The following is an 11,293-nucleotide window of genomic DNA, read 5'->3' on the forward strand; positions in this document are numbered from 1 at the left end:
AAACACCCATACACACTCGCATTCACACGCACCAGGCCCGTAGCCAGATGGAGTTCGGGTGGTTCGGAAGACCCCACCCATCACTGACAAAGGTCCAAAATGTGTCCCAAACATGAGCTCATTTGTCCTGTTTTGACTGCTATGCTGAAAATGACCCATCGAATAAGGTTTTAAGACCAAGCAGAATCCTCTGTTGGCTGTCGTGACTTCAGCTAATCAGTTCTGGCCAATGCTAACTAATATTTTTTATGAGTCCAACATAGTGCAGGAAAACTACAGTACTGTATTGTTGAGGAAAGTAACTTTGATTCTAAATCTTGGACCTTATTCTTGACCAATAAAAAGGTGTGAAGCACCAAAAGTGACCCATATTCAAACTGATTTGAAAACTATTTTGGCTAATTAGTTTTGGCCGTGGTTATGATGACCATCCGGTCATTCAGAATCACTTAGAATAGTGCTTAAAATGTCAATAAAATGCAGTATTTAAATTTAATTAATTAATTAAATAGAAAATGAGGCGTATAGTTGCAAAAAGATCCACTTTTTGAGAAAAAAAGAACCAGGCCTTTCACCAGGCTGACTACGGGCCTGCATACACTCATACACCACGGCCAATTTAGCTTATTCGATTCCCCTATAGCGCATGTGTTTGGACTGAAGATGGTATTTTTAAGGACTGTTACAAGTTACAGATCATCAAATAGTTGTGTCCAAATATTGTCTTAAAACCAGCTTAAACCAGCCTAGGCTGGTTGGCTGGTTTTTGCTGGTTGACCAGCCTGGTTTTAGAGGGGTTTTGGCCCATTTCCAGTCTGGTCTTAGCTGGTCAGGCTGGAAAATGACCAGCTAAAACCAGCTTGACCAGCCTGGTTTAAGCTGGACATAGCTGGATTTAGCTGGGCTCCCAGCCTGTTTGAGCTGGTCAAGCTGGTTTAGCTGGTCATCTTCCACCCTGACCAGCTAGGATCAGGCTGGAAATAGCCAAAACCCCTCTAAAACCAGGCTGGTCAACCAGCTAACCAGCCTAGGCTGGTTTAAGCAGTTTTTTTCAGCAGGGCTAACAAATTTACTTGATGAAAAGCTTTAATAATTGATTCAGTGAGGTATAAAACTCAATTTTAAAAACATTACTCTTATGAATGGGAATATATTCCTGAAAATGAAGCAGTATATCGTCTATATAGTGACATACACACCGATTTTTTTTCACTTGAGGTGGTAGTAGGCTACTGCATTATGTATTTGTCATACAGTTTATTCAGTTGGATTATCCTGCTCACAGTTTCACTGTATCGTGCACTCATGAACCTTTCCTGTGGTGTTCATTAAATAAACGCTCGGGAGATTATATTAATGATCTGCCGCTTGTAACATTTATTCTGTGCTTGTTGCTCTGACCTCTTCTGCTATTGCGTCTGCTACCTTCATCTTGGCACTTCTGCCATCTAGAGGTCGCTAACAGTAACATCAACTACCTTTCAATGCTGTTTCCATCACGATCATTCATTCATACATTTCCCTTCAGCTTAGGCCCTTTATTCATCAGGGGTTCCACAGCGGAATGAACTTCCATCACGATCACTGTCAAAAACAGCTGTGCTCTTCTTAATTACACACCTGTCACTCTTCCCGTTTACCTGTGTTGTTATTGAGGACAGCACTCCACCCAGTGGTCAAACACAGAATCACACAAACAAGTAGGCTAATAGGTATATGCCGAGCTAGTGTTGTTCCTATACTGATAAACTTCCGGTGACCGGTTATTGTGAGTTTTTCCCCTATTATACGGTTCCTTTTACAGCATCGATGTTGTAATGTCATTCAAATACTATCAGGTAAACAGACTTTGGCATTTATTTAGTTGCTTAATTGTAAAACGAGTCAAAAATCTGCAGGCTAGCGTAGAAGCTTCACTGAATATACTGAGGTAAAATAAATGCTCATATTATAAAGACATGGCGGGGAGAGAAGTTATTTAATGCAGTGCTTCTTGCACAATCTGAGACCCACTTTATATCAGATATCACTCAGCCAGTGGAGACCGCTGACTTTTAAAGATAACAGACCTTAAACGCCCCGATTTTGCGATTGCAAACAGTTTACCGGAAGCGCTTAACCCAGGTTACTGGCAAAGTAAGAGTCCCATTAGCATGCTTCAGCATATACCCTATTGTAAGAATAATTGGGTTTATGTTTATATATTTCAGGTCATCTGAAACTGTGTGAAATTGTGAGATTGTCGCGAATGTCAATATATATTATCTATCAACCTATATGGGAATGAGCTCGATAGGTTTTAGTGTTTTTTTCTATATTAAACTAATTTTCATATTATTTTTATCAAAAAAAAAATGAGTATCGTAAACATATAGACTACACCATGTATTACACACACACACAGATCCTTCCCTGAAGGTTAAACATGTTGATGCCCTATTCTCAAACTCTGCCCCTAGCCTACTACAAAATACTGTAGTAATTTTTAGTAAATATTAGTGTTTTTGAGCCGTACTAAAGCACTTAAATCTATTATAGTTCTCTATTGCTGTGGTAAAACAATATGATAATATAAACAAATGACCGAGTAATCTATAACTATCGTGTATATGTATATTACATATTATATACTACAGTATTTACTGGATAATACTACACTACCTGACAAAAGTCATCTGGAATGCCAAAGAAAGCGTTCTTGCAGGACTCCCAGAGTTCATCAAGACTCTTTGTGTTCATCTTTAACGCCTCCTCCTTCATCTTACCCCAGATGTGCTTAATAATATTCATATCTGGTGATTGGGCTGGCCAATCCTTGAGCACCTTGACCTGCTTTCAGGAGCTTTGATGTGGAGGCTGAAGTATGAGGAGCGCTATCCTGCTGGAGAATTCACCCTCTCCTGTGGTTTGTAATGTAACGGGCAGCACAAATGTCTTGATACCTCAGGCTGTTGATGTTGATCATCCACTCTGCAGATCTCTCTCACGCCCCCATACTGAATATAACCCCAAACCATGATTTCTCCTTCACCAAACTTGACTGATTTCTATGAGAATCTTGGTCCATGCTGGTTTTCCAAATGATCAACTAGAAGTCAAGTTATTATGTGTTGATCTTACAACCGGAATAGACTTTATCAGGTAGTGTACATTGTCATACTTAATGAGTGGCATAAAATAATATAGTGTTTTGCCGAAAAGTGTGCAATATATGTTGCAGAACATTGATTATATATCGTGACAGGCCTAATTGTAAGTCGTAACTTTGTGGGCAACGTTGCAATTAGTCTTTGTTACACTGAATGTTCTCAGAGGATCAGGTTTGGTTCACACCCCCGCTCTCCACATCTCACATATTATTGGTTCAGATAACACGCCTGTTATTATATCAGTCCAGTTTCAGTCACATTCCCTAACAAGTTGAAACGCGTCGCCAGTTCATCTGACAGCTCCGAAGTGAACACTGACAGATTGCCGAGGGCAAGAATTTCTGAAACCCCCCCAAATCTGCTCTATTGTATCATCTGTAGATGCAGATGTATGTGTTTTTGATCACATTGTGTTGGTTTTGATGGCTTATCATCACCAGTCGTCATAGAAATTCTCTCCATCTATTCGCGTTGCTCAATCCGTCCCTCCCTCCCTCACGAGGTTTCATATTTCTGTTTCTTGCTTTCTCTTTTCCTCATTATTCCTGTATATCTTGAGTTTGGAGCCTGCGTTTGTACACATGGCATGTGAAGACTCTTACACCATCCTCATCCTCCCGCTGCAGAACAGCCTGTACAGCCCTGATGCTCTGCACAGCTTCTACTGGGTAAGAGATCACGTGTTGTGCATCACTTTTAGGGGAAAAACAAGTGGGATGATTTATTGTCTGTTCTCTGTTGATCGCAATGATGCGGAGGATGATGTTACTGAGTCTGACGCTCACTTTGCTAAAATAATACACTTTCGTCCAAAGCGTTTCTGCTATCGACAGGTGGTTTGTCAAGCCCACTCACCTGTGTGAGGCACACTCAGAAATTTAGATGTTTTGAGGTTTGAACCGTTCTGAGACTGCGTGTTGAATGTTTGCAGTTATTCATGAAATTTGAAATAAATTCGTTACAAATTCGGCAATTTTAGTGTCAAATTCGTTGCTGACTCCTCTCGATTTGTTGACCGTCAATAATATATGACCCTGGACCATAAAACCGGTCATCAGTGGACATTTTTTGGAAATGATGCATCACATTAAATCTAAATTAATAAGTTTTCAATTAATGTGTAATTTATTAGGACAATATTTGGCAGAGATAATACTATTTGAACATTTGCAATCTGAGGGTTAAAATAAAAACCTAAATATTGAGAAATTTGCCTTTAAAGCTGTCTAAATGAAGTGAAATGTACAAAATATAATTATGGGATAGAAGAAAAGTCTATAAATTTGACCAAAACAATGTACTTGTGCAACATAAGACTGGTTTTATGCCAAAAATCTAGTTATTTTCAGTCTAATCCTCCAAAACATTCTTATTTTTTATATCCTTTTATTTTAAAATGTAAAAGTTTTGGTAACAATTTATTTTAACATGTCATTGTGTATTAACTTAACTACTGGGTAAGATTAATTAATTATAATTACCTACTAGGTTAGGGTTAAAATGAAGTTAAGGTTTAGGGTTTATTTCTGTCATGATTACCAGCGATCTAACCACCAGAGATCGCTGGAAAACATTCACGCTCACGTGAACTACAAATCTGCCATGTTATGGACTACAACACCCAGTCACGCCACACACATACACAACCGGTTCCAGATCCAGACTGATTACACTCACAGCTGAAGCTGCTCACACACTGATTATTTGGACTATTTATATCACTAGACTGTTTGTACATAAGCGGTTCTCTTTGTTTTTTGTGTTTTTGACCCTTTGCTGCCTGCCCTGAAACTTTCGCCTGTTTTTGGATTACGTTTCTGGATTCTCTACTACATTGTGGTGGGCAAAGCGAGGCTTCATGAAACACTGAAACAGTTTAAGCAAATGTGTCGAAGCTTCGAAACGTTTCGAAACCTCACTCTACGGTGACACCTAGTGGTCATTTTTATGTATTGCACTGGAACAGCTTCAGCAGATTGAGGTATTAAACCCCACTTTGTAAGAATGACCCCTCATGTGATATAGTGGAGTGGTTAGGGTTCCTGAGTACCACACGGGGATTGTTGGTTCGAATTCAGGCTGATATAGCTGTTTTGAAATGCTTTAATATCAGTTTGAGATGCTTTGTTCGTGCATCGTTTTGTTTCAACATTGGTCTGACGTCCGAATAAACACTTTGTGAATAAATATGGCTTGTTTTGGTCATAAAACAGGGCTGTTGATATATCAGACACAGTTGTGGACAGAAGTTAACAAGAATTATTTATATTATTCATTAAATTTCCCATTTATTGTATTTTATTAACGTCTACCCCAACTCTAAACCCAACCATCACAGTACTGTAAAATATTATTGTTTTACAGTTACAAATGATGCTCTAAATTGATGGCGTATCAGCAGCTGTATCATATCTAGACTACACCATAACAGTAACATGATTAAAATGCATAAAATCATGATTTTGGAGTATTTGTACAAGTCGGGAATCGAACCCAAAAGTCATTGGAAGCTTGTAACAACACCCACATGGACGGTCCACTAGGCCATACGAGACAGAAATCTTTCACTGACCCTATCAGTCAAATGCAGATTCTCCAGGTCTCGAACCGCTTCTGAACTGATCGATGCTTTGAATCGCTTTAGTCACGTGACCAGGTGTTTCGAAACACTTTTGTCACGTGACCTGGGTGTTTCGGATCATGCTTCGGTACAGTGTTTCGAAACACTTGCGCTTCGGGATCTCGACACTGTGTCGAGACGTCTGTTTCATGTCAGCCATCCCTACTACTGCATTTGGAACTACCCCGGTTTGCATAGCATCCATACCCTGCTGAAAAAAACAGCTTAAACCAGCCAGCCAAGGCTGGTTAGCTGGTTTTAGCTGGTTGACCAGCCTGGTTTTAGAGGGGTTTTGGCCATTTCCAGGCTGGTCAGGCTGGAAAATGACCAGCTAAAACCAGCTTGACCAGCTTTACCAGGCTGGGAGCCCAGCCAAAACCAGCTATGTTGTATGTATGCTATCGAAAAATATATAGCTTAAAGGGGCTAATAATATTGACCTTACAATAGATTTAAAAAAAATTAAAAACTACTTCTATTCTAGCCGAAATAAAACAAATAAGACTTTCTCCAGAAGAAAAAATATTATCAGACATACTGTGAAAATGTCCTGAATCTGTTAAACATCATTTGAGAAATATTTTAAAAAGAAATTCAAAGGGGGGCTAATAATTCTGACTTTAACTGTGTATATATATATATATAAAACCATCGACTGTTTTGCGTACTGTTTATAAATGATAAGATTTTTCATTTTTGGGTGAACTGTCCCTTTAACGCTCATCTCATAGTTCACCCAAAACTGAAGGTTACTCACCCTTTACTTGTACCAAACCTTTATGAGTTTATAACACAAAAGAAGATGTTTTGAAAAATGCTGGAAACCTGTAACCACTGTCCCATAGTCATTGTTTTTATTCTATGGACGTCGCTGCTTTCAGCTTTCTTCACAATATCATCTCTTGCGTTTAACTGAAGAAACTCATGATGTTTTAAATCCGCTTGAAGGCGAGTAAATGTTCATTTTTGGATGAACATCCCCTTAATGTGCCACACTCTTGCAGTTACACACAACTCTCGATACGTATCCTCCTCTTATTGATGATATGTGCTGCGCTACTGTAGTGTGGGATTCAGCATTCTCACGTTTCCATCCGTATGTTTCTGTCAGTTAAAGAGACGCAGGGATCTGGAAAGAGAGAAGGACGTCCTGTGGGCTGGACTGGAGGTCGTGGAGCAAACACAGCTATGGTACCAGACTCGCCTGCAGCTCAATTCACAAAGACACCTAAGCTTCAGCACAGAAAACTTGGACAGACAGGTATACACCTTCAAACCACTGTCACATAAAAGCAGGACTATAGACGTACGTTACAGCTAGGGGACTGTGCCAACTTTGATTTAAACAGAATTAGATCTCATTAAAGGTGATGAAAATCAACCGTTGTAAGCTGTTTGGACAGAACTGTGTGTGGTATAGTGTGTCCAGAGTCATACTGGGGTGATGGAAACCCAACAAGTCTCTTTTTTTTAAATTTGCTGATGTTAAAATAGGATCCAAATCCCAGTGATTTTGAGGCCCACCGCAACAAGCTGTATTTAAACTTCATCCGTGTCTGTTTCCATCCAAAAATGCGAATTAAATTTATGCGTAAATCTGTAATATGGCTTAAAAGACGTGCAAATAAAGCAGCGTTTCCATCCAACAAGTCAAAGAGAACAAAATCGCCACTTCCTGATTAACTGGTGCCAAATATCAACAGTAAAAACTGAATTTACTGCGGTAGGAGTTGCTGAGTCAATCTTTTCCTTATTTAATAAATGGCTTGCACCTCAGAAGACAAATGAGACACAATGAACACGGAGCGCAGAAGATGTTGACTATTCTGGAGGTCATTAATAATATAATAACATTAATACTGAAATGGTTACGGCGTTTTAGAGTGACCAAAACAACATGGCAGATGTTCTACAGTGTGCTCAGTCTGCTGGTTTGTCCATTCACACACATTTTCATCATCACATGATCTCTTATAACAAAATCACATGACCTTTTATTAATGCGCATACTGGAATATGTTCGGCGCATCTTTCGTTATCGGATAAAAAGTTTATCCTAGTCAGTTATGCACAAATGCTTTTTATGCGTATTTTCAAAATTTAGGCGCATCTTTCGTAATCGGATAAATTTTTTTTTTGCTATTTCTGTGGAGAATTTTGGTAAAAATCTGCGGATTTCTGAAGAATTATTTTGGGAGTATCATAACTAAAACCTTAATATGTGAAATAAAAAATAACTCATTCAAACTTTTCTTTAATGTTTAAAATGCAAATCCAATTAAATCCACTTTATTTGGTAAACAAAGCAAGTCTCTCAAATAATATCTCTTCTAATAGACAGACAATATTAGTGTACAACCTGCATTGTACATAAATCTGATGAACATTTTCATATTAGTCAATAATATTACTGTAATTAATTTAAAAACTGAATAAATATAGATTTACACACATTTACTCAAGTAAAAAAACTGAATTAATGATGGGCTAAACATCTGCGGAATTCTGTGGAAAATCTGTGGAATTCTGTGGACAATCTGCGGAATTCTGTGGAAAATCTGTGGAATTCTGTGGAAAATCTGCGTAATTCTGTGGAAAATCTGGAATTCTGTGGAGAATCTGCAGAATTCTGTGGAAAATCTGCGGAATTCTGTGGAAAATCTGCGTAATTCTGTGGAAAATCTGCGTAATTCTGTGGAAAATCTGCAGAATTCTGTGGAAAATCTGTGGAATTCTGTGGAAAATCTGCGTAATTCTGTGGAAAATCTGCGGAATTCTGTGGAAAATCTGTGGAATTCTGTGGACAATCTGCGGAATTCTGTGGAAAATCTGTGGAATTCTGTGGAAAATCTGCGGAATTCTGTGGAAAATCTGCGTAATTCTGTGGAAAATCTGGAATTCTGTGGAGAATCTGCAGAATTCTGTGGAAAATCTGCGGAATTCTGTGGAAAATCTGTGGAATTCTGTGGACAATCTGCGTAATTCTGTGGAAAATCTGCGTAATTCTGTGGAAAATCTGCGTAATTCTGTGGAAAATCTGCGGAATTCTGTGGAAAATCTGCGTAATTCTGTGGAAAATCTGCAGAATTCTGTGGAAAATCTGCAGAATTCTGTGGAAAATCTGCGGAATTCTGTGGAAAATCTGCGTAATTCTGTGGAAAATCTGCAGAATTCTGTGGAAAATCTGCAGAATTCTGTGGAAAATCTGTGGAATTCTGTGGAAAATCTGCGGAATTCTGTGGAAAATCTGTGGAATTCTGTGGAAAATCTGGAATTCTGTGGAGAATCTGCAGAATTCTGTGGAGAATCTGCAGAATTCTGTGGAAAATCTGTGGAATTCTGTGGAAAATCTGCAGAATTCTGTGGAGAATCTGTGGAATTCTGTGGAAAATCTGCAGAATTCTGTGGAAAATCTGCGTAATTCTGTGGAAAATCTGGAATTCTGTGGAGAATCTGCAGAATTCTGTGGAAAATCTGCAAAATTCTGTGGAAAATCTGCAGAATTCTGTGGAAAATCTGTGGAATTCTGTGGAAAATCTGCGGAATTCTGTGGAAAATCTGTGGAATTTTGTGGAAAATCTGCGGAATTCTGTGGAAAATCTGCGGAACTCTGTGGAAAATCTGCGGAATTCTGTGGAAAATCTGCGGAATTCTGTGGAAAATCTGCGGAGTTCTGTGGAAAATCAGCGTAATTCTGTGGAAAATCTGCGGAATTCTGTGGAAAATCTGCAGAATTCTGTGGAAAATCTGCGGAATTCTGTGGAAAATCTGTGGAAAATCTGCGGAATTCTGTAAATCTGCGGAATTCTGTGGAAAATCTGCGGAATTCTGTGGAAAATCTGCGGAATTCTGTGGAAAATCTGCGGAATTCTGTGGAAAATCTGCGGAATTCTGGAAAATCTGCGGAATTCTGTAAATCTGCGGAATTCTGTGGAAAATCTGCGGAATTCTGTAAATCTGCGAAAATCTGCAGAATTCTGTGGAAAATCTGCGGAAATCTGTGGAAAATCTGCGGAATTCTGTGGAAAATCTGCGGAATTCTGTGGAAAATCTGCGGAATTCTGTGGAAAATCTGCGGAATTCTGTGGAAAATCTGCGGAATTCTGTGGAAAATCTGCAGAATTCTGTGGAAAATCTGCGGAATTCTGTGGAAAATCTGCAGAATTCTGTGGAAAATCTGCGGAATTCTGTGGAAAATCTGCAGAATTCTGTGGAAAATCTGTGGAATTCTGTGGAAAATCTGCAGAATTCTGTGGAAAATCTGCGGAATTCTGTGGAAAATCTGCGGAAATCTGTGGAAAATCTGCGGAATTCTGTGGAAAATCTGTGGAAAATCTGCGGAATTCTGTAAATCTGCGGAATTCTGTGGAAAATCTGCAGAATTCTGTAAATCTGCGGAATTCTGTGGAAAATCTGCGGAATTCTGTAAATCTGCGGAATTCTGTGGAAAATCTGCGGAATTCTGTAAATCTGCGAAAATCTGCAGAATTCTGTGGAAAATCTGCGGAATTCTGTGGAAAATCTGCGGAATTCTGTGGAAAATCTGCGGAATTCTGTAAATCTGCGGAATTCTGTGGAAAATCTGCGGAATTCTGTAAATCTGCGAAAATCTGCAGAATTCTGTGGAAAATCTGCGGAATTCTGTGGAAAATCTGCAGAATTCTGTGGAAAATCTGCGGAATTCTGTGGAAAATCTGCGGAATTCTGTGGAAAATCTTCGGAATTCTGTGGAAAATCTTCGGAATTCTGTGGAAAATCTGTGGAAAATCTTCGGAATTCTGTGGAAAATCTTCGGAATTCTGTGGAAAATCTGCGGAATTCTGTGGAAAATCTGCGGAATTCTGTAAATCTGCAGAATTCTGTGGAAAATCTGCGGAATTCTGTGGAAAATCTGCAGAATTCTGTGGAAAATCTGCGGAATTCTGTGGAAAATCTGCAGAATTCTGTGGAAAATCTGCGGAATTCTGTGGAAAATCTTCGGAATTCTGTGGAAAATCTGCGGAATTCTGTGGAAAATCTGCGGAATTCTGTGGAAAATCTGCGGAATTCTGTAAATCTGCAGAATTCTGTGGAAAATCTGCAGAATTCTGTGGAAAATCTGTGGAATTCTGTGGAAAATCTGCGGAATTCTGTGGAAAATCTGCGGAATTTTGTGGAAAATCTGCTTTTTCAGGTATTGCGCATTTACTCAATTCTGCAAATGTCATGAGTGCTTTATTTTAACATGAGAGCGCAATCATGTACGTTAATCGCAAAAACAGATATGCGAGCTGTTAAATAAGCTTTTTTAAACGAACTGCAAGTCCTCTCATTATCATCGCGTGTATGCAATCACTGTATGCAATCGCGATCACTTCGCTATTAAAGTAGACATCATATATCTTTGCTCCTTGACTAAATTTAGTCAAAAACTAGGCAGTATTCAGAATTAGATTAGTGCAGGTTTATTATATTATTAATGATCAATATATGATTAATTAATTATTATACTATTACTATTAATGGCTTTTATTTCTATAAATTC

At 38.7% G+C, this 11,293-nt stretch overlaps 1 protein-coding gene across 1 annotated transcript in view; it reads left to right on the forward strand.

Annotated features, from left to right (window-relative positions):
- Positions 1-2,674: 2,674 nt before the first annotated feature.
- Positions 2,675-11,293, forward strand: part of sapcd1 (suppressor APC domain containing 1) — a 9,679-nt gene continuing 1,060 nt past the window's right edge. Inside the window, exons 1-2 of the mRNA XM_056455007.1 lie at positions 2,675-3,817; positions 6,881-7,030. Of these exons, the coding sequence (XP_056310982.1) occupies positions 3,731-3,817; positions 6,881-7,030 (237 nt within the window). The 5' untranslated portion in view covers positions 2,675-3,730. The remainder of the gene's footprint in view (positions 3,818-6,880; positions 7,031-11,293) is intronic.

This window comes from Danio aesculapii, chromosome 4 (genome assembly GCF_903798145.1).
Source record: "Danio aesculapii chromosome 4, fDanAes4.1, whole genome shotgun sequence".
NCBI classification, from domain to species: domain Eukaryota; kingdom Metazoa; phylum Chordata; class Actinopteri; order Cypriniformes; family Danionidae; genus Danio; species Danio aesculapii.